Genomic DNA, 25,825 nt, shown 5'->3' with positions numbered 1-25,825 from the left:
CATCCCTGGGAAAAATTTTAATGGGAGATTCTAGAGGCCAAAATAAGACGAAAATCAAGAATATCAATTTATTGATTGAGGCTTTGTTAAAAAGTTATTAAAAAATTAAATTAAAAAATTTCAAATCGTTCTGAAAAAATTATTTTCGGTTGCGGAGGTCAATTACAATTATTTTTGGTGAATAGACATACCCTCGAAATCCTACGCAGTTTTAAGAAAAAAATTCCTTACCGAAAATCTAATATGAAGCCAGAAATGGTACCTCGAAATTTCATGCAAATCTTTAAAACATCATAACTCCTGAACTGATTGAGCGATTTTAATGTTTCAAAATTCAAACGATGCGTATTTTAGTGTAGAATATGTTGGAATTCCAAAAATATTCGAAAAGTTGATCTTCAACCTCATAAAGTGAGAAAAACCCCATAAAAATGGTTCAATTTTCAAACTGCCATAACTCTTACAATAGTCAATGGATCTCTTTGAAATTTAGTATGGAAGTAGAGCTTATGGATACCTACAAAAAAGTATTAGACAACTTTTCTGTAGCGTGTCAAACAAATTTATTAAAAATGAAAAACGAATTTTTAAGAAAAATCGACAGGGAGTAGCTGCTGAAATTTTTCGACGCAAAAAAAATCTTTCAAATCGTTTACAAAAAATTATTTTAGCTAGGGTGATCAATTACAATCATTTTTGGTGAATAGACATATCCCCGAAATCTTGCGCATTTTCGAGAAAAAAATTCCTCACCGAAAATATAATTTCTGGCCAGAAACATCTGCCTGAATTTTCATGCGAATCTTTAAAACGTCATAACTCCTGAACGGATTGAGCGATTTTAATGTTTAAAAAAGCAAACTACGCGTATTTTAGTAGAGAATATGTACAAAACGCAAAACTATTCCAAAAGTTGGTTCTTGACCCCGCAAAATGAGAAAAACCCCATAAAAATGGACCAATATTTAAACAGCCATAACTCCTACAATAGTGAATATATTTCAATGAAACTTTTTTCTGAAGTAGAGCTTATGGGTACCTACAAAAAAGTATTAGACAACTTTTCTGTAGCGTGTCAAACAAATTTATTAAAAATGAAAAACGAATTTTTAAGAAAAATCGACAGGGAGTAGCTGCTGAAATTTTTCGCCGAAAAAAAATTTTTTCAAATCGTTCTGGAAAAATTATTTTCAGTTTCAGAGGTCAATTACAAGTATTTTTTGTGAATAAACATACCCCCGTAATTCTACTCAGTTTCGAGAAAAAAATTCGAATAGGTGTTTAAATTTTTCGTCAAAATTAAAAAGTTTCAAATCGTTCTAAAAAAATTATTTTTGGTTGCAGGGGTCAATTACAATAATTTTTGGTGAATAGACATAACCCTGAAATCCTACGTACTTCCGAGAAAAAAATTCTTTGCCGAAAATATATTGTGCGGTCGAAAATGTTTCTATAACTTTTTAACGAAGTCTGAATCAACAAATTAGTACCCTGTATAATAATTTACATCTTACTTTAAGTATTCCTTATATGTTTACATCTCGTGCATTCTGTAGCTTTTTGAGAATCAAAGTTTTCCATAAATATTCGCAGAAATGCAAACACGAAGAGACAAATTCTGGCTCATTAGCGGCGAGAAAACCGTGATTATCCCAGTAATTATGGAGACGGAAACAAAGACAGCCGTATAATAAATCGCAGTTTGTCGGTATACAATAATACAGGCGTTATATTGGAGATATTATCGGTACGGCGGTGTCTCTTTCTGTCAATCGACCATCCATCAGGTTCCTTCGGGCCTGCGACCTATCGAACCTTCGGGTGGATTCGCAATTCTCGCCTTAACCTTTCTGCCGTCAGCCATATCCGGCTCGTTAACATTTTTTTAATCGCCACCGCGAGTTCGAAACTCGACATCTTCACCGTTGTCGCGACGCGCGCGGTTCATTCGCGTCGAATATATACGTTTACAGCCCTTTGTACCCGGTGAATTCAAGGAGACGTTTTATTCATTTGTCAACCACCTCCACGACCCTCTTCGATACGCCTTACACCTATTCCGCAATAAGGAAGACCCGCCACCACCTTCTACGCGAACAACTTCCATCGATCTCCCTTTCTACCTTGCGTCCCTTCGATATATATCTAAAACGTAATATTTTTACAATTTCTGAAAAGTATACCGAATGTATCGTCTCTTTTTATTTTCTACACAAGCACTTGGTTTTTCTTTTTTACAAAAGTGTATACTCTGCGACAAAGAAAGAGCACACTATTTCATTTTGTTAATTTTTGCGAATGTCATTGAGTAATAATGGTTTTCATATTTATATAGCAATTTTTAATCAACGATAGATTGCTAATCTTTTGTTAGTGTTAGTGTTTTGTGTGGTCTTTATACAGTATATTTTGCGACAGAGAAAGAGCACACTATTTCATTTTGTTAATTTTTGGGAATTTGCTAATTCCTAATTATCCATGCTAGGATAATTGCTAATCTTTAGTATAAATAATTCCATTTTCAACTTTGTTTCTTCCTCTCATTACTTTAATATATCTAAAACGTAATATTTTTCCAATTTCTGTTTTACAATTGTTGGTAACACTCAAAAATTATGCAAAGAAAAAGTATGCTGAATGTCTCGTCTGTTTATTTTTCCCACTTTCTATAAAAAAAATTCAGTATGGACGAAACTTTAAACGTTAATACCTTTTTAACGAAGCCTCCATCAACAAATTGGTATTCTTGATTTTCGTTTTGTTTTGGCCTCTACACCCTGTATAGGAATTGAGGCAACCCTCTACAAAACTCCCATTTCATCAGTTCTATTAATAAAAATATGAATTTGTATGAAGATCCACAGTCTACTATCACACAGAAAAGATAGTTTAATTAGGTAGATATAAAGATAAATCGGTAAAATTATCGAAAACAAAGAAAATGAACATTTACTGAGACCCTAAACTGTTCTAGACCAAAATATTGAATAAATCTTTAGAAAGGTACACTCACTTTGATAAATAAAAGTTATTTATTAAACTTTTAAATTGTTTCTTTTCTGTTTTCTGTTTGTACTTTAACGCTTTAATTTTACTATAAAATTTCAATTCCAACAGTTATTTTATATTCGAGTAACCGTTTAACGTAAGATCTATTTGCAAATAATTTTTCAAATACATACTGTTTAATTTTATTATATTACTTTGCTCGTGCAATGATCACAATGAATTTTATAATATTTCATTTAAATATATTAGACTTCATTACTAGTGTGGCCTTATTATTGTGAAGTTTGAAACAGACTGGAAGAAATAATATTTCTCAAGAAATATTTTAAAATAAAACATAAGAATTGCAGCTACTTTGATATGTAACATTGTTTAAGGAATTGGAAGCAGGATAAGTAGAAATAAATAAGTATATTTACATTTGAGTCATTCTATGTTTAGATTATAATTCAGAATTAATTCTAATGTATCAGTAATTTGTTAACTAACTTGTCCGTTGTAAGAAAACAGTTACAAAATTTGGTGTGTTTGCTGAAGCTTTTATTTTTTCACAAACAGATGAGACTTTTTCGGAAATGAAGAGAATTAAAAGTTAAAGTTCAGGGTTATACATTTTTACAATAATAATACTACAGTATCTGAAGCCAATTTCAGTAAATAATTCTGAACAATTCTAAATTACAATCCTCAAAGAGTTGACTTAAATATAAATACACTTCCTTATCAATTCAAATAATAACACCTATCACAAAAATATTTAAAATTTGTATATCATAAAATATTTGTTAAGAAATGCAAGTTCCTCCAGAAATTCTATTAATCGAATACAATGACTATTTAATTATTATTGCAGAATTAAAGTGCTAACGTGCAAAAACTTAAAACAGAAAAGAAATACTTTGAAAATTAAAAACTTACTAAATAACTTTATAAAAGTTTACTGTTTCGTTCGAGCCCTGATCCTGACTTTCTCTCTTGATGCCTTTTCGTGGTCTTCTTCCCTCGAACTATCATTAACATTTCTCCAGCCCTCGAGGAGGGACGCAACACTATTCTACTTACTTTGTTCCTGACAGAAGGGGTCGACGACGCTTATGGTAATCTCACAAAAATTTTTCATAAACCCCCGCAGGTAGCCCGTTATGACCATTATTTCTCGGATACTTCAAAACCTTTGGTCATACTTCGAGAAACACAATCAATCGTTGCACAAACTATTATGTAATACCAATCGCGAAAGCTATCTTCCGTTAAAAATATGTATTTCTGTTCGTTGTAATATGTACGTCTTGACGAGGTGTTTATTTACAAAAATTAATCTTACTTTAGGAGACCTAGTTCTTATAACTTCTAGTAAAATAAAATAAAATTTTACTCAAATAAAACAAAATTTCATTTTCTATTGGCAATTCTTATGGCAATAACTGGGTACCAGTGTATCTCTTTCCATAATTCGTATATAACAAGGTATATATATATATATATATATATATATATATATATATATATATACATATATACTGTGACATATTTCCTTTCCATAACTCATTAATACTATCGAAGACAACTTTCAACATTTTAACTTAAAATTGATCCTTTCTTATAATGATTGTTAAATTCACTCGCGCATTAAAATGAACTTTTTGTTAAAAAGAATATTTATAAAATTTATCTCGATTACAATCACAAAAACAACTGAAATTTTTTACTCGTTATTCGTACATTTTCTGTTTCCATTAACACTGATAAAAAATACATTTTCTTGGATCGAGACAACTTTACCTGGATCGATAATAAGAATTTGTCAATGCCATTCGATGAAACAGAAATTACCTTATTACGAAACAATATTAAAAAGTTACTTCGTACATTTGTAAGCATCGCAATGTTTAAATTTAGAAAATAAGAAATTAGTTTAATGGAATTAAAATTTTTCAAACACAAGTAGAGTTTTTTAGGCAGTCTCGAAATATACTAACAAAATAATAATTGAATTCTACGGTAGGGGTACAAAAAACAATTTTCCTTTGTTGGGGGGGAGTTTGAGAAACACTGGTGTATCGTGAATGAACATCGATGATATATGTGTTCTGCTCAGGTACTATTTTGAGTCATTCTAGAGAACGAAGCTTGACACATTGACAACAATCTGATGTAAGACCACCTTCGCTACAACCGAGGCGTTTATCTTGCCTGTTATCTTGGAGCTATACAATTTGTCAAACTGAAGCCGACTTCCTAAAGGCACCATTCTGATTATGTACTTGCGTTTATTCTAATATTAACCATAGTGAGTTCATAGCTTGTTGGGCAATACCCTTTTATTAATACCTTGACTGCCAAATCCAGACCAAACCTCACAAATTGTCCACGAAAACGAAACTTTGTTTTCAGACAATTGGAAACTAGTATACTCATAATTAGTCATATAATTTATTTTTACAGCCTCGTTAAGATTCAAGAGTCCTATCTAGATTTATTTTCTTCAACATCTAATCTTAAAAATTAAGTTTTTTAGCTCTTTAAAAATCATTAGCTCAGCTTTAAACCCCATCACGTTTTGATTTTTAAAGAAAATATTTCTTTAAGCACGTATTTTAATTTTTATATTCTCGTCTCAAGATTTTATTGTGAGCAAAATTGACTCATGGAAAATGATAATTATTTCCCGTTATACGCACGATGTAAAATAATTTAACGAATTTAACACGTTGATTGCTACGGTGGTCACCGGTGACCGACACTTTGAACTTGCAACGTATTGTAATATTGTTTAGAATAAAAGAACCATGTTACTTGTAAACGCTATTTTAATTTGAAATATTATAAAATAACAAATTCACCATTCAGTTAACGAATATTTCTATGTTTCACGCTATAATTTGAACAAATGTTGAAGACATCTTTCGACATGGAAAACTTGCGTGGCAATTAACGTGTTAATAAAATCAATGGAGATATACTTTTTATATAATTAATCCTACCTTTTGACATTTTTTTAAAATAGTAATTGAGAAGTTAAATCCCAATATAATATTTTCTTTAAAGCAAAAATAAAATAGTTTTTAAACATTCTATACATCGGTCTTCTGATTTGTATTATTCCATAATTATTTCTTAAAATTGCTTTAATATTATCATCAAAATTCTTGCCAAATTGACCCTTTCATTGATCAAATTTATCTTCTAAACTTCTGTCAAAAATAGTGTCAAATAGTCTGTTCACTCATAATTAAGCAGTCGATGCAACTTTAAAACTGAATTAAAAAAAAAAAAACATATAATATGGTTAAAATAACCTAAACTGGAATAAAATTCCTAAATCTTTAACATCATCTATTCCAACAGAAAGAATATATTTCATTTTGATTACGACTTAAAAAAGTAAATTTCTGAGCAAACTTAGTTTCCAAAAGAAGGTTGATTTACAAAACAAAACCTGCAGTACCCACAGAAATTTCACCCACCGTATTAAATGAACTATTCCAACAAAAGAATATATTTCATTTTCATTACGATTTAAAAAACTAAATTTCTGAGCAAACTTAGTGTCCAAAAAAAAGGTTGATTTACAAAACAAAACCTGCAGTACCCACAGAAATTTCACCCACCATATTAAATGAACTATTCCAACAAAAGAATATATTTCATTTTCATTACGATTTAAAAAACTAAATTTCTGAACAAACTTAGTTTCCAAAAAAAGGTTGATTTACAAAACAAACCCTGCAGTGCCTACAGAAATTTCACCCACCATGTTAAACGAACTATTCCAACAAAACAATATATTTCATTTTCATTACGACTTAAAAAACTAAATTTCCGAACAAACTTAGTTCCCAAGAAAAGGTTGATTTACAAAACAAAACCTGCAGTACCCACAGAAATTTCAACCACCATATTAAATGAACTATTCCAACAAAAAGAAATATATTTCATTCTCATTACGTCTTAAAAAAATAAATTTCTACCAAACTTAATTTCCAAAAAAAGGTTGATTTACAAAACAAAACCTGCAGTACCCACAGAAATTTCAACCACCATATTAAATGAACTATTTCAACAAAAAGAAATATATTTCACTCTCATTACGACTTAAAAAAATAAATTTCTGAGCAAACTTAGTGTCCAAAAAGGGTTAATTTACAAAACAAAACCTGTAGTACCCACAGAAATTTCACCCACCGTATTAAATGAACTGTTCCAACAAAAAGAAATATATTTCATTCTCATTACGACTTAAAAAACTAAATTTCTGAACAAACTTAGTTTCCAAAAAAAGGTTGATTTACAAAACAAAACCTGCAGTACCCACAGAAATTTCACCCACCGTATTAAATGAACTCCCAGCTGCGTCGATACTTTTGCCCGACACTGTATGCGACGCTTATGGTGCAACACGTACCGGACAATTTATCTAATCGCTCGACGGGCGTTCGATCGAGGCGCCTGTAAGATACTAAACACCGAGTGCACGTGTACGGACAGTTCTGTAAGCGATTAGTACGTATTTAAGTAGCGCCGTGAGTTCGGCAGGTAAGTCAGTCCACGTCCGTATCTGCTCTGCGTCGACTCCTACGTGACGTACTGTGCGAATCGAGATTAGATTACGTGTACGATAAGTGTGTAGTGTGTTAGGCAGAGGCAATAAATTACGATCGCTTAAAGAATATAGTCTCCTCTTCTAATCTCTGCGAGCACGATACGTCAGTCGTTGAAGCAACGAATCAGTTTCATTATTTTTTTCTGTTCGTTCTTTTTTAAAACAGCGATGAAAATTCCACGATCTCGAAAATGATTTCGTTGTATGTAATTATCCGAAGAATTTACGTTCGACGATCCAGCGAAGTAAATATTCCGAACTAACCTAAACGCTCGTCGATACGTGGTTATTACGACTTACCACTTTCGATATTACTGTCGTGCACATTTTCTCCAGACGACGGTGAACGGACTTTATAATTCGTATATCACTACGAAAAGTTTGAGAAAAATGTATCCGCTGGGTACGTTCTCACTGTAGGCTACACACGCTGTACAACACGACTACGTCACCGTTATTTAAGGTAGTCCTCCCGTCGAAGCGCACAGTTTTAACTGAAATATTCCACGGAACCGAGCCACGGGAAAAGTCGCGTAAGAATTCGATGGCGCTGGCGATTTTTAACGCTGGGCCACTCGTACGAAATCGACGTTAACTTGTTGATGTATACGTTTGGATTTACTGTACGGCGGCGATCGAGTGGCGTCGTTAACGGCGATACAATCAAAGAGAATGACTTTGATGATGACGACCAGAACGAAGACAACGATTACGACAGATTGCTCTGTGCGTGTGAAGAGATAACGACCAGTACGGAATAGGCAATATTGGAGCCGCGTTACCCACACCACCAGCCTCGAGAGAATTTTGCCGCGAGCCAAACTCATGTTCAGTTTTGTCACAGTTTCGCCGTCGATTATCGTATCCAGCCTGCGATACCAGGCAACAAACAGACACACTGTTCTGAATATTGGACGAAATGCAGCATCCTTCGAACACTCGTTTCTTTAAGATGAATTAGAAATTACTATAAATAGAACAATACCATAGAGAAACTAATAAAATTGTATCAACTGTCGAATGAGCAAATTGTGTGAATCCTTAATCAAATCAAAAAATGACGTAAACTTTTTTCTTAGAGTGCTAGCAATTTTTAATAGATTGGAATACTCGTTTCTTTAAGATGAATTAGAAATTATTATAAATAGAACAATACCATAGAGAAACTAATAAAATTTTATATTTAACACTCGAATGTGAAAATTGTGTGAAACTTTGATTAAATTGAAAAATGACGTAAACTTTTTTCTTAGAATGTAGTACTTCTTAGAATTTTTAATAGTTATACTGGAATAGTCGTTTCTTTAAAATGTATTACAAATTACTATAAATAAAACGATACCATAGAGAAACTAATAAAATTTTATAAACTGTCGAATGAGAAAATTGTGTGAAACTTTGATTAAATTGAAAAATGACGACAACTTTTTTCTTAGAGTGTAGTACTTCTTAGAATTTTTAATAGTTATACTGGAATAGTCGTTTCTTTAAGATGAATTAGAAATTACTATAAATAAAACGATACCATAGAGAAACTAATAAAATTTTATCAACTGTCGAATGAGCAAATTGTGTGAATACTTAATCAAATCAAAAAATGACGTAAATTATTTTCTTAGAGTGCTAGTAATTTTTAATAGATTGGAATACTCGTTTCTTTAAGATGAATTAGAAATTATTATAAATAGAACAATACCATAGAGAAACTAATAAAATTTTATATTTAACACTGTCGAATGTGAAAATTGTGTGAAACTTTGATTAAATTGAAAAATGACGTAAACTTTTTTCTTAGAATGTAGTACTTCTTAGAATTTTTAATAGTTATACTGGAATAGTCGTTTCTTTAATATGAATTACAAATTACTATAAATAAAACGATACCATAGAGAAACTAATAAAATTTTAGAAACTGTCGAATGAGATAATTGTGTGAAACTTTGATTAAATTGAAAAATGACGTAAACTTTTTTCTTAGAGTGTAGTACTTCTTAGAATTTCTAATAGTTATATTGGAATAGTCGTTTCTTTAAGATGAATTACAAATTACTATAAATAAAACAATACCATAGAGAAACTAATAAAATTTTATAAACTGTCGAATGAGCAAATTGTGTGAATACTTAATCAAATCAAAAAATGACGTAAATTATTTTCTTAGAGTGCTAGTAATTTTTAATAGATTGGAATACTCGTTTCTTTAAGATGAATTACAAATTACTATAATTAAACGATACAATAGAGAAACTAATAAAATTTTATATTTAAAACTGTCGAATGAGAAAAATGTGTGAAACTTTGATTAAATTGAATAATAACGTAAACTATTTTTTTTAGAGTGCTAGCAATTTTTAATATATTAGAATATTTGTTTTTTTAATATGAATTATTAATTACTATAAATAAAACAGTACCACAGAGAAACTAATAAAATTTTATATTTAAAACTGTCGAATGAGAAAATTGTGTGAAACAGTAATTAAATTGAAAAATGACACAAACTATTTTCTTAGATTGCTAGCAATTTTTAATAGTTATATTCTAATTTAAATTCATTTATAAAATTGTAAGAAACAGGTAAATAAAATTATGTACTGCCTTTAAATTTTAATGCTTTGGAATATTCCACATTATATTTAAATTTTATGACACATTTTGTATTCTCGAAATAGAATAAACGTTATTATGAAAATGATCTAAGTCATGTATTTCTTGTTTCGAGATATTTAAACGTTTGTGTTTGATTAACTTAAGATTTCGTGTCACTTTTTGTATTCTCGAAATAGAATAAATGTTATGATTAGCAAGATTTTGTGCTAATTTGGCAATAACATTTTAATAATAACATAAAGAAAAACTATTTTCTTAGAGTGCTAGTAATTTTTAATATATTGGAATACTCATTTCTTTAAGATGAATTACAAATTACTAGAAATAAAAAAATACCATAAAGAAACTAATAAAATTTTATAAATTGCCAAATGAAAAAATTGTGTGAAACTTTGCTCAAATTGAAAAATGACGTAAATTATATTCTTAGATTGCTAGCAATTTTTAATAGCTATATTCTAATTTAAATTCATTTATAAAATTGAAAAAACAGGTAGATAAAATTATGTACTGCCTTTAAATTTTAATGCTTTGGAATATTCCACATTATATTTAAATTTTATGACACATTTTGTATTCTCGAAATAGAATAAACGTTATTATGAAAATGATCTAAGTCATATATTTCTTGTTTCGAGATATTTAAACGTTTGTGTTTGATTAACTTAAGATTTCGTGTCACTTTTTGTATTCTCGAAATAGAATAAATGTTATTAACAAGATTTCGTGCCACTTGTTAAAAATAACATTTATTCTATTTCGAGAATACAAAAAGTCGCAGGAAATTTTAAGTTAATCAAACACAAATGTTTAAATATCTCGAAACAAGAGACATATGACTTAGATCATTTTCTCGATCACTTTCTTCAATAAGAAGATGATCCAAGTCATATATTTCTTGTTTCGAGATATTTAAACGTTCGTATTTGACCATATTAAAAATTATTTTCTCTATCAAAATTATTCAAAGATTGAATGTTTTTCTAATGTGTTTATCTGAGATCATTAAATTTCAAGTGTAGCTTGCAAGAAATATGTTTTGAATTTCACTAATCAAACAACTTGAAAGAAAGTTTATTTATGTATTTTTAGAATTGCATTATTTATTTTATGATTACAACTTTATAATTACTTTCTCCCTTAATTTTTATTAATTTTCTGCTCGAAGATTGCCTGCATTGCACACTTAATTACTTTGAAAATATTTGGCATATAAAATAACAAGTCCATTAATTAGTTTTCATAATTAGTTGCTTTAAAATATTAAATAATAGAGACAACTGTTATAAAAAAATTAATTTCTTTAATACGTATTTAACATCTCATTAAATAAAAATTAAATTCCTACATTGGCTAAAGTAATTTTTACATTATTATACATTTCATAAAATAATTTTTACTGTATTTCTCTAACATTCATGTTCCAAAATGTCCAACTGTACAAAGTTAATACCATATAAAAACTGTTATTCAAAACATTTACTGCATTTCTAATATTCAAAATTAGTTTGAAAGGATAAAAGAATAATTTTCGGAATTGGTACGGGCCAGACAAATTTTAATTGCTTCCGAATTAATCGAATTCTTCTGATATTTAGTTTTAATTCCAAACGCTGCGAGTGCTGAAATAGAATTCCGCTCGGAATCGATAACGTTGAAAGTGACACGGAGGCGGTAAGGCTGACGAATTTCGTATAACACGAAAAAGCATTAGGAAATCTATTTTGTAGAACGTTTGCGACGAAATAATGTCACAGACCTTGCATCCAATGTATTTTTTCGGCCCATTTTTATGGGGGCTCTAGAGCTCCATTACCATTTTCGTGTCACTCGCAACGTTACCAACAGATTTAGAAATAAACACAAGAGGAGGTGAGACAGAAAATGAAATCACAGAAATTTTATTATTTTTTAACGGAATGAAAGCTGTACCGTTCAGAATTAGGCATCAATCGATTAATTTCACTGGAAATATGAAATCATTAAATATGGCCTTTAGACTTCATCACAATAACTGTCAACTATCATTCTTGAAGTAGTACTGCTTTGATAAATGTTTTGGTGCTCGTTTATAAAAAAGATGCTTAATAGTATTAGAATAAACAAGAAATTTCGTGGAAACATTTCTGGCCAGACATTATTTTCGCTAAAGAATTTTTTTTCTCTTAAATGCGTAGGATTTCGGGGGTATGTGTTTTCACAAAAATTAATTGTAATTGACCCCTGCAACCAAAAATAATTTTTTTAAAATGATTTGAAACTTTTTAATTTCGACGAAAAATTTAGAAACCTATTCGAATTTTTTTCTCGAAACTGAGTAGGATTACGAGGATATGTCTATTCACAAAAAATACTTGTAATTGACCTCCGGAACCGAAAATAATTTTTCCAGAACGATTTGAAAAAATTTTTTTTCTCCGAAAAATTTCAGCCCCTGTCGATTTTCCTTAAAAATTTGTTTTTCATTTGTAATAAATTTGTTTAACGCGGTAAAGAAAAGTTGCTTAATACTTTTTTGTAGGAATCCATAAGCTCTACTTCCATACTAAATTTCAATGAGATCCATTGACTATTGTAGGAGTTATGGCAGTTTGAAGATTGGACCATTTTTATGGGGTTTTTCTCACTTTATGAGATTGAAGATCAACTTTTCGAATATTTTTGGAATTTCTACATATTCTGCATCGAAATACGCGTCGTTTGCTTTTTTAAACATTAAAATCCTTCAATCCGTTCAGAAGTTATGATGTTTTAAAGATTCGCATGAAAATTCAGGCAGATATTTCTGGCCAGAAATTACATTTTCGGTAAGGAATTTTTTTCTCGAAACTGAGTAAGATTTCGGGGGTATGTGTATTCACCAAAAATGCTTGCAATTGACCTCTGCAACCAAAAATAATTTTTTTAGAACGATTTGAAATTTTTTAATTTCGCCGAAAAATTTCTACACCTACTCGAATTTTTTTTTCGGAAATGCGTAGGATTTCGGGAATATGTGTTTTTACAAAAATTAATTTTAATTGATTCCCGTAACCAAAAATAATTTTTTCAGAATGATTTGAAATTTTTTTACGAAATATTTCTGCACCTATCCTGTCGACTTTTGTTAAAAATTCATTTTTCATTTTTAATAAATTTGTTTGATACTGTACGGAAATGTTGTCCAATACTTTTTTGTAGATATCCATCAGCTCTACTTCATAAATAAATTTCGATGAAATACATTCACTAATATCGGAGACTATTAGAATCTACTACTTTTCCTCGAATCTCCGAAGCCATACAAAGCGCCAGAACTCACATATAAGGTGGTTATGCATTAGTGTATGTAAGTGGAGGGGCAAGTATCTGGCCATCAATACTAATTCTGTGAATAGTTTCTCAACTGACCGCCATCCATGAGAAGAGGACGTTGAAATCACCTCCGAATTTTCAGGTCGGTATGGCAGTCAGAATGGACCACAAAAATCAATAAGATGTAAGATCTACTCATATACGTCGTCTGTAATAATGTCTATTCTGTACCTAATCTTTGGTAAAATATTATTTTACATACTTTATCAACAATTGATAAATAGAGAAAGAGATACCAATTTTATCAACGGATCGACTGACGATTTTACCGATGAAAGGAGAAACTGTCGACAAAACAGAATCGAGAACATGGATCATTTTTACGTTAAACTGTTTTACGCTGATACGATCGAATTCCTATTATTGGTGAACAAAATTTATAACAATAAGAAAGTTATATAATTTTAAATAAATTATAAAAACAGAAAAGTGCGTCGAGAAGAAAGAAGCACTCGAAGCGTAGGATGAATAATGGCAAATAAGAAGAAAGTGATTCTCAATACGCGAGGTTATCACCGAAATTGCGTGGGTTTAACCCATGAAGGTTATGAGAACACTGCACTCGCAGAAGCGGATGTTATAAAGCACAGAATGTAGTTATTTTTGAAAAGGTGTTGTGACTGGTTTCGATCTCGCTGACCTTGCCTGAGATCTTTTTCAAACAATTTTTCCAAACAATATTTAAAGAATTGAGAAACGATTAGTATCCAGCACTTTTACTCAGACTATTACCAACTTCTTTTAATCATTGTCAATTTTAAAATACACGCTGCAATCAAAGAACGAATTAAGATATTAATTGTGCCAGGCAAATTATTAAAAATAAGCTGTTTATCCGAACTGATAGCGATACAAAATTGCTCTAATACTCGTTCTTTTGTTTGTAATCGCTGTAGGAAAACCAGCGTTGCAAATATATATTGAAATAACAGAGAAAAAATCATTTTCGAACGATTGATGTTTATTGCTGGAAACTAATAATGCTTGGATATAATTAACTATCGTGTTCCTCCTGAAATGAATATTCGAGCATCTTAATTGAACATCCAATGCATTTTAGCATAAGAATAGTCTATTTTTATGCTTTTCGCTAATTGATGATTCTTTCGAAGATGATTATAGCCTTAATTACTTACCTTCTTAAGAAATTCTAATAATCTCAATTAATTGCTTTTAAGTCTGATAATCGTGAACATTTTAACATTACAGTTAATCAAAAAAATCCCCGTGAACCGCATTAAAATTTACTTGAAGTCGTATAATTCCAACGAGGAGGGTGGAAAATAAATAATTTCTACGTTATTGTATTTAGAAACATAACGTTTATTATTAGTGCAAAGGAAGGAAATTTACATTCATTTGATGACAATCGAACCGAAGAAAAAGAATAATATGAGAAAAATAAGGTCAAAAAAGTCTCCGTACACACAAATTTAATAATCACAATTTCTTTGATGGACTGTTAGGTACTCTTTTTACTTCAATAATTTCTTGCATTCCTTTTTATATGGAACGAATAATATTTTGAATTTATAATGGTATATTTTTCTAATTTCCTTTTTATTTCATTCCACATATACAATATTTAGTTTGTATTTGGAGATTATGGGGGTGTGCAAAGTTGGGAATATTATAAAATAACCGTTCTTTTAATTTCGTTGTATTACGGCCTCAATTTTCCGTCAAAATATTATAATGCTGTCAATAAATATTAAATACCGAAAAAAGTTCGTGCAAATTTTCCAAATAAATTTCAAATGCTCCGATTCTATTTAAAGCTTAATTTGATTTAATGAAATAATCTCCATATTATTTCTCCAAGCTTATACATTCCTCTTTTGAAAAATTCCCGAGCTTTATTTTCAAAAAATAAACTACTGTTTCTACTGCAATATCGTTTTGGAAATTTCTGTTTGCAAGAAAGTTAAACGCGCAGAGAAACAGATGGTAATCGGAAGGTGACGGATCAGGGCTGTAAGGAGGACGAGGTAAAACTTCCCATCCGCCATCTTTTATTTTTTATCGAGTTGAAATGCAACGCGAGGACGTGGTGCGTTATCGTGTAAAAGGAGTACACCTTTTCTGTTTACGAGTGCCGGCTGCATTTTTATGAATTTGCTATGGGCATCCTCAATTTCTTTGCAGTAAATATTTGCTGTAATTGTTTGGCCACGTGGAGGAGAATCGACGCGAATAATAACAGCTGCAGTCCACTGAACAGACATTAAAGTCTTCTTCGAACGCAGACTCGGTATCGACACTGTTCCATCGGCCATTTTTCATCACAGGTTAATATTTGATCGATAAATAGGTAAATTTCTAATCGAGAAAGCAAATTGTTTATGATTATCCAGCAATATTACTCGTCAAACGATACTGGTACTCATTTATCCAATATGGAAACCAAGTGAGTGAAGACACTTTCTTGTCGTAAATCCATTAGATTCATGGGTTTGAATGCATATAATATTCAATCAAATTCGTGACAGATAGACACCCTGATTCATTACCTTCCTTGAAATGTTTAAACTATTTCTGTGCTGTCCTTTCGCTAACAGTGCCTCTCCCACAGATACTCGAAATTCATTTTACTGCATTTCCAAGTTCGAACTCGTAAAATACAAAAGCACAAATTTTCAACTCCTCGTTATCCACGTTTACAATCGTATAAACAATGAAATATCGAAACAATAAGAAATCACGAAGCATGTATATCGACTACGAGGATTAAGTTCTCAAATGAAATTATAAAAAAAGTTTCCAACTTCATGCATATCGTTTTACGAATAACGAACTTTTTACTGTATCTAATATTAAATATCTAACACTAGCTGTACTCATGCGCCCCTAATCGATCTATCGTCTCCATATTTGAATTCTGAACGTAAATTTCGTAATTCGATTCGTATGTTTGTTTCTTCCAAACTGAATTGCTCCGTTAAAAATATTAAATTTACATTCTATCATCGAACATCGCTATATTCATGTTTCCTTTGCAAACTGGCCACGCCTTTGTTTATTAATTGTACTAATAGAAGCTCTTCTCTCGGCTACGCAACTAATCTTAGCATCAAAGCTAATCTTAATCAAATCGAATTTGTTTGCAGACCATAATTCGTAAAAAAGCACGTGTACAGGGTGTTCAGCCACCCCTGGGAATAATTTTACTGGGGGATACTAGAGGCCAAAATAAAACGAAAATCAAGAATACTAATTTGTTCATGGAAGCTTCGTTAAGAAGTTATTAAGAATTAAATTCAAAAATTTCAAATAGTTCTGGAAAAATTATTTTTGGTTACAGGGGTCAATTATAAGCATTTTTGGTGAATAGACATATCCCTGAAATCCTACCCACTTTCGAGAAAAAAAATCAAGTAGGTGCTGAAATTTTTTGGCAAAAAAAAAAATTTTCAAATCGTTCTAAAAAAATTATTTTCAGTTGCAAGAGTCGATTACAATCATTTTTGGCCATTACACATAACCCCGAAATCCTACGCATTTTAGAGAAAAAAATTCCTTACCCGAAAATGTAATTTCAGGCCAGAAATCGTTCCCCGAAATTTCATGCGTATCTTTAAAACGTCATAACTCCTGAACGGATTGGACGATTTTAATGTTTAAAAAAGCAAACTACGCGTATTTTAGCGGAGAATATGTACAAATCGCAAAAATGTTCGAAAAGTTGGTCCTTGACCCCGCAAAATGAGAAAAACCCCATAAAAATGATTCAATTTTCAAACAACCATAACTCCTACAATTGTGAATATATTTCAATGAAACTTTTTTCTGAAGTAGAGCTCATGGATACCTACAAAAAAGTATTACACAACTTTTCTGTAGGGCGTCAAATAAAATTACTAAAAATCAAAAACAAATTTTTAAGAAAAATCGACAGGTTAGTGCCTAAATATTTTCGCCAAAAAAAAAAACTTTCGAATCGTTCTAAAAAAATTATTTCTAGGTTCTGTGGTCAAATACAATCATTTTTGGTGAACAGTCATATCCCCGAAATCCTACTCACTTCCTAGAAAAAAATTCGAGAAGGTGTGAAATTTTTAGAAAAAATTAAAAAATTTCAAATCGTTCTGGAAAAATTATTTTTGGTTGTAGGGGTCAATTACAATAATTTTTGGTGAATAGACCTACCCTCGAAATCCTACCCAGTTTCTAGAAAAAAATTCAGTACGGGCGGAACTTTAAACGTTAATAACTTTTTAACGAAATCTCCATCAACAAATTGGTATTCCTGATTTTCGTCTTATTTTGGCCTCTAGAATCTCCCATTAAAATTTTTCCCAGGGATGGCCGAACGCCCTGTATAACGCGAGTCTAACTTTTGTGGTCGTACCATACATCGTCCATTTTGGAGAACAAATTTAACTATATTTTTGAACACTGTATCGCGCGAAATTGGAATTTCCTCGCCATTTGTGCAATTTTCTTAAACAAAGAACAGTCTTTTCTTAATTTCATAACTAAATCACGAATCTATTTTTGAGAAAATAATTCTAGTAACACCTTTTCTAGAAAATGACAGACAAGATACTAACTTGTATCTTCGAAGTGCTATACCAGTCTTATTCGTAAACATTCTGTTGAATTTTTCTCTGTACGGAGACTTGTTTTTTTACTACATTTTTGTTATTCTTCTTCGTTATTTTAATTTCTTTGCACCAATAATAATCGTTATGTTTCTGAATATAATAACGTAGAAATTGTTTATTTCTTACCTTCCCCGTTGGAATTATGCAACGTTAAGTAAATTTTAACGAAAGGTATGGAGACTTTTTTGACTGACTCTATTTCGTGGAGGCACTTTCGTCTCTTACGTAAATTCTATGCATAACATAAACGTTATTAAAATTGATTACATATAATGTATACATAATTCAAAGTGTAAACAATGTTAATAGTCAGTCGTTCGGTTAACTGGTACTTGAATAATTGATATTATACCGAACGTACATAAATTTGCAAGTTTTTGTATTTTTTAAACCCTATACAAATTTATTCGGCTGTGTAATAAGTTGGTTGGTGCGCTCTAATACTTTGTTATGAACATTTATCGCGCAACCGGACAATTAATAACGAAACGTACTGTTCACAACTGAATAAATTGAAAACAAACATACAAAAGAGATGGCCATCACTCGTATTTAGAAAAGGAGTTTTCCATTACGATAACTTATGACCCCATACGTTTTTAACAACAGGAAAAATATTGTTACAACATGTTTAGGATGTTTCAGTCCACCCAACGTATTCATAAGATCTTGCTCCATCTGATTTTTACTTATTTCGAACATTGCAACATTCCCTCGATGGAAAATCGTCCAAAAAGAACGAATAAAAAAATATTTAAGTTACCTAAAAGATGGCAGAAAGCACGTATAATGAATAAAATTGGCAGTATTCAATATTCTCACAAGGAAAGGCGAACAGACTTATTACACGACCCAATATTTAACCTGTATCTGTTAGATTAGATTCTTCTTACGAAAATAAAATTTTGTTGTTGAAAACGTGTTATGAATAATTGCTTGACTCAACTAATAATGCCTCAATGTATTTAATAATTTTACTACTGCTCTGATCCATTGAAATTTACTTTAAATCTAGGGTATTATAAAAGAAAAGTTACCATTTTGTTTTTTAATAATTACTCAACGAAATAATAGAAATATATTATATTAGACGTCTAAATAAAAATGAATAATCTACGCCAGTGTTTCTCAAAACAATGCATAAGTCCTACAGGGGGGCAATTTTAAATATTTTTAGAGGCAATTAGGAAATGTTTCGTTAATTTTTTATTTTTTTTTATTCAATATACTTATTTTTTGTTATACTTTTTGAGAATATGGTTAACTATTGTGCCAAGGGGAATTCTAAGAACAAGTTAGGAAACACTGATCCATATACAATTGTAAAATGGAAGTTGATAAAACTTCAAACAAAAACAAAAGGGGAACGCTTCCTTTATAATACACTGTAGTTTAAATCGACACATAGAAAATTGAACAGTTGAGTAGTGAAAATTAAACTTTCCAATATCCAAACATTTCTGCTCGAAACTGTTATAAATACACGAGATTTCTGGAAGAACCATAATTGTTATTAATTATTACGAATTAATTGCAGTTCCAAAATTACCACGAAATGTGTGAAATTAACCCTGAAATGGCACAGTGCCTTTCACAACCTCAGTGATATTTTCTTTATAAATAAATGAAAAATGGCTTATTTTATAAGGTTGCCAACATTCTGTAAAAAAATTTGATACTAATATATATAACTTAGGTAAATATAATAACGAAATATAAGCTAAATTCTAAACAATACAAAGTTTAAATTAATGGATGCTGGAATGAAAAATCCTTTACTTAAAAACCATTATTTGTATACTTTGCATTAAATCAATTTACAAAAATTGTAGAAACAATATGAAAATTAATATTGTGCATAATAATTACGTGTTTTCAAGTCACTGACCAAACAAAATATCATACTTTTATGAAAATTTCTAATATTCGTTTCCTCGAATAAATATAACTGTTTCGAAAATTTATTTAAGTGGTATTTTTTTCTGAAAACTTTAAGTAATAAATATAAATCCTTAAAAACGTTTTTTTATAATTTAGCGTAAAATAATTGCAAATAGAAAAGTTCTTTATCCTTTTTCCAATATTGGAATTTTATACACTTAATATTTTAAAAATATACTCGAAAATAATTCAATAAATTACAGAAATATTAATTAATAAATAATTAATGGGCTCAAAATGTACACAAATTGGATAAAACCTGAAAAAACAGTGTGCCATTTCGTGGTTAATTTCACCACAAGAACTATAATAATAACAGAAGAGTTAATAACATAACGATAGCATTCTTTGATTTCCTCCATTACTATAATATATTGAAATGTAACTTTTTGAATGCATTTAAAAATGGACTCTTTAAATACGATATTTTGCAACGATTATTCCTCTACATTGATTAACGAGGTTAATTAGGGTAGAAATTTTGTAACAGAAGCACTAGAAAATTAAAGAACATTCTAAAAAAAAAAAATTCAAGGTTCGGGATGCAAAAGACTTACCACGAATGTAAATATACTTCGTTAGGAAATGTTCATGAAAAATGTTCTCAATGGTGAATGAATTTCTGGCGTGCAACTTAATAATAATTATAACGTAACGATAAGTATGTTTGTGATAAATTTTTATGACGTAGAAAATTAAAATATTAACAAGATTTAATTAACAGTTATCTTCCTCTTCGGAAACTGAATCGAGTTCGAGAAGAAGTGGAATCGGTGATACATACCTGAAACAGAAAAAGAAAAATTCGTTAAATAAAATAGATTGTTAAAATTGTCTTACTGGCTAGTGTAACTCGATTTAATTAAATAACTCGAAACGTTCGTCAATAATTTCTTTATTTTATAAGATGAATATATACATATTATCTATTTTAATTTGGTAATGCCAAATTAAATATTGCCACTAGACTTGATAACGTTTGTTTAGTCGAACACGAAACCTTCGATTTTTCTCTACTCTGCAAAGGAGTATGGTATATAAATACGTCATTTAAATTTATTAAACTGCATAATCTTAATGAAAATTTACTACTTGTCCCTAATAATCTGAAAAAAAGAAAATTATATAATAATTCAGTTATAAATTAATATAATATCCAAATATTTCTTGTAGAGTCTATGAATTATAGCAAATACTATCATACACATACACACGAAACTAAACGTAGATCGTTTAAAATTTTGTTATGAAATTATTACAAAAATACGATATACTTTATATGCAATACTAACTTAAATAATAACGAACTTAATTCAGAGAGTTTTTTTAAGTTGGAGTATTAGTTGCTCTTAAGCGTGCTAGAAATATTAAATTTTTCCAACATTGTATTACGTTAAACACAAATCCATTTTCTATATTTTATCATGCCATTTGATAGAGTTTTAAACGACCAGTGTTTCTATATCAAAAACATACTCATTTTGGAAAAAGCTGCTTAAATAACAAATAAATAATACCACCTTCAATTTAAAAAAAAACATCTAGTGAGCCTTCATTGTACCCCTATCAGTTACCCCCAAAAATTTGCTCGATTCATTTAATAATAAAAAGAAAAAAAATGATGTCGATATCTTCAGTAGCTTTTCAAAAAACAGCTTGTAAGATTTCATTTTTCTACGATATTTTTGGTTTTCTATATCCTTGCAACATAAAAGAACTAAATTCAAAGACCTTAATAACTAAACCGATTCTTTGTGTATACACAAGTACTATCTACGACGCTTACAAAAGTATTCGACCACTCATATCTAAGCTGATAATAATGGTTTGATTACCATTTTTAAGAAGTAAATAACGTACGTAATTGTTAAAAATATTCTTAATAAAGATCTACGCGATCACGAGGACGCGACTACAATGTTTTTGGTAATTAAAAATATATTTTTGTTGTACCGGACGCACGATGGAACACTTTGGCATTATGTTTCTTCTCCCAAGGTATCGGATAGCAACGATAACGACACTTTCCACGGAATACTTAATTTTTGGTCGTCTCGAGTCAGAAACGTACATCGTCAGATACGAAAACGGAGATCATTCGTGGCTGCTTCCTCTTCTTACGCGCCATCTTACGCGTCGTTTCACCGGAAATTACTCTAACTTGACAAGTTCCACGTAAAAAAATACAGACTGACATAAATTCGAGTATAACGCGAGTCGCGCGTGAAGGCTCTAAACTGGGAACTCGAATCGTTGATCAGATATGAGGAAAGGTGTGTGCCTTTGTTCCTCAACCATACCAGGTCGCAGGGTTATCGTTTGCATGCGTTAACCACGCTGATTTATGAAAATTTATGAATGATTATTTCCGTGACGCGATCGACGAAACTCCACTCCTAATAAAATTTATTTTCAAATCTTATCTTCCTATACAAACACCACACTTTTACGACTAACTTATACAACGATAATATTAAATTTACGTAACAGAAAAACTATTGTTTATATAAAATAAACTATTCTTTACGCTAGAAGGTATTCAACGAATGAAATAGCGTTGCTCAATTCATTTTCAATGCGACTGTATTTTTACAAACATTAAAACAAGTATTTACGATTACGTAATTAATATAATAATTGCATCGAAGGAAATTAACTTTCTAAGAATGGTTCGTAAGTGTTGCTTTCTAAAGTACTGTTCACATCGAATTATTTGAAATTAGTTCTCCTGTAGCCATAGAATGCCTATATTCTTCGTTTTTGTAATTGTTTGTTTAATAAATTTCGACTATGTTAGCATTTCATATAGAAAAATATTCTATGCTGTTTAATCTAGCAACGAATAACGAATACACAGACTGCAAATAAATTTTTATTGGAACAGTTAAATGTACATCACATTTGTATGTATATGGATTGTTTATAAAATTTATTGATTTAAACAAAATACGCAATATGATGGTACAGTGGTTTCAGAATATTTGGATAACAAATATTTACAACTAGAAATAATGTAATGATTCTTAATTCGTTTCAAATGTAAATAGAAAATTGTTATTTATTAAAAAACGAACAATTCTATCTTTAAAAGAGAGAAAATGTTACGTTAAAGGAAATGTTTTTTATAAAACATACAAAAGTAGCAACTATGACATTTCTTTTTATTTTATTTTCCGTTCTGGTAAGTTTATTTTCGTGTTGCTATAGTATTACCTATGTACGAAAGACCTGATAAGTTATCAGCAAATATTTCGCTGACATTTTCTATTGTGCTAAAGTATTTAACTCGTCGATAGCCAAACCATAACTGCAAAATTTTCTACGAGACGAAAACTTCAATTTTAGACAATAGTAAACTACATAGATTTACGTTTGTTTTAATATTTATTTTCGTTATCTCTCTAAAATTCATAAATTGTCTAAATTTATTTTCTTTAACGTCTCAACTGGAGAATTAATTTGTTCAGTTCCATAATAAAAAGTCCAGTCATACGTATATAATTGTTGAATTATAAAAATTACTTCAATCGTAATAACAATTCTTCCAAACAATAGTTTAGCAAAAAATGTTTCATATGGATAATTATCTGAATATTCTCTACGTTATTTCGACCGAAATTTCGATGGAAATAACTGTGAAAATAATTATTTAAAAAAAAGGAAAGTGGTGAAAAAATGATTAAACTTAGAATATAATTTCCTTTTGTAAAAACGTTTGTTTTAATATTTATTTTCGTTATCTCTCTAAAATTCATAAATTGTCTAAATTTATTTTCTTTAACGTCTCAACTGGAGAATTAATTTGTTCAGTTCCATAATAAAAAGTTCAGTCACACGTATATAAGTGTTCAATTATAAAAATTACTTCAATCGTAATAACAATTCTTCCAAACAATAGTTTAGCAAAAAATGTTTCATATGGATAATTATCTGAATATTCTTAACGCTGTTTCGATCGAAATTTCGATGCAAGTAACTGTGAAAATAATTATTTAAAAAAAAAAGAAAGTGGTGGAAAAAAGTCAATTGGAGAAAAATGATTAAACGTAGAATATAATTTCCTTTTGTAAATATGAAACTTTTCGTAGAAATAGTGTTAAATATCTGCAAGAAAGTCTCTAAGTTTATTATAAATTTCCAGATTTTCGTTCATCTTTTGTGCCAATGATACCTTTCACACCCAACACTCAAACTTTAAAACATTTAAAGCTCTTTAAATATTTTAAGACTGACTTGATATAACTGGTGATGATTCAGAATTCTCATAATAAATCGATTGACCTAATTCTTTAGCATTTTCTATTTATAGCATTGTTGAAAATCGCTCTCTTTGTTTCCCTATTTTATTCAACTGTTGCTTATTTGTTTCTGATTACATTGAACTAAAAAATCCCTTTTCGTGCCATCGCGATTCTGGCTTGATCTGAATTCTCCGTACCAAGGAGACTGGTCGAACCTCTAGCGACTCGGCCTCTAAACGGCGAATCATTTTCACAGCTAAGTTTGATCTAAAGACTCCTTATATGGAAAACACTTTCCAACTGGGCGACGCGCCTAAGGCAGAATTCGCTAAAAAAAGCCTTAGCAACAAGTCCCCTAGAACGACGAATCTAGGACGAAATCATTTTTGTCGTTGCGCGCCTACCACCGAACCAAATTTTTATTTACTTTACCAAAATCTTCCACAACATTGACAGTAATTTATATATTTTTGTATAATTTTAATACGCGGTACAATACATTTTATATTAATTAATGCATAAAAGTGATATATTAGATCATTCAAACGAGAACAAAATTCGTAACCTAGAATTTGCATAGGAATAATAAAAAATAAAGGCAGTCTTAAAATATTATTTTCGTCATATACCATATTGTCATCATCTACGTTTCAGTATACTTCGTTTTCTATTCAGCAAGCTTTGATTACAATAAATTAATTTAATACTCGACTTTTGATATTATTTGGAATTTCTTACTGCTTCCAAACTTTAGTGCATATTGTCTCATAATTCCTTTTCCTTGCTTTATCAAAATCATTGAAATAAGTTCTACCATCTTCCTCCATCCCTCTGGAAGCTTCGTAATACCACTTTGCCAAATCTAATTCGATTTGCTTGCAAAATATTTATCAAGGAGGTTTTTAGTATCAGCTGAAGAATAAGATTCCTTATGCCGCATAGAATTTCTTTATAGAAAGGAATAAATAATAATCAGAATGGGCAATGTCCAGAGAGAACGAAGAATAAGATAGAATATCCTAATCAAATGCTAATAGCTTCTTTCGAGCAGCCAAAGAAATATGTGGTTTAGATTATCATGATGAAATGCTACGCCTCGGTTGTTTGCCAATCCTGGACGTTTTCTTTTCGATGGCTGACTTCGGTGCTTCTAGTTGAACACAAGATTTTCCCGAATTGATAGTTTCGTTTGGCGGAACTTTTCCAATCTCGCCAGATGGACAGCAGAACTTTCTTCGAATGAAGTCCAGATTTGGTAACGAGCCTTTCCGTCGCTTGACCTGGATCTTTCGCATTCCACGTTGACACAAACAATCCAAATTTCATCCACAACGACTAATATTCTTCAGAAACAAGTTCCCTTTAATTTTTGTGGTGAAGCAAATCGTACATGGGCATTCGATCCATCGAGTTTCGTTTCGTCAGTCGATTAGAAACTCACGCTTCGGAGCAATTCGTGTTGT

At 30.4% G+C, this 25,825-nt stretch overlaps 1 protein-coding gene across 6 annotated transcripts in view; it reads right to left on the bottom strand.

Annotated features, from left to right (window-relative positions):
* Cnc (NFE2 like bZIP transcription factor cap-n-collar) overlaps positions 1 to 25,825 on the bottom strand; it is a 166,823-nt gene that overhangs the window by 134,070 nt on the left and 6,928 nt on the right. The window contains exon 1 of one of the 6 annotated variants that reach the window (XM_076781823.1): positions 22,075 to 22,315. The exons of 4 other annotated variants lie outside the window; for them this stretch is intronic. In XM_076781823.1, the coding sequence (XP_076637938.1) occupies positions 22,075 to 22,194 (120 nt within the window). In that variant the 5' untranslated portion in view covers positions 22,195 to 22,315. Of the gene's footprint in view, positions 1 to 7,912; positions 8,299 to 22,074; positions 22,316 to 25,825 lie in introns of those variants that run through there. One more of the 6 variants, XM_076781841.1, reaches the window with a different exon arrangement.

This window comes from Colletes latitarsis, chromosome 2 (assembly GCF_051014445.1).
Source record: "Colletes latitarsis isolate SP2378_abdomen chromosome 2, iyColLati1, whole genome shotgun sequence".
In the NCBI taxonomy this organism is placed as follows: Eukaryota; Metazoa; Arthropoda; class Insecta; order Hymenoptera; family Colletidae; genus Colletes; species Colletes latitarsis.
This window is presented reverse-complemented; position numbering and strand designations above follow the sequence as displayed.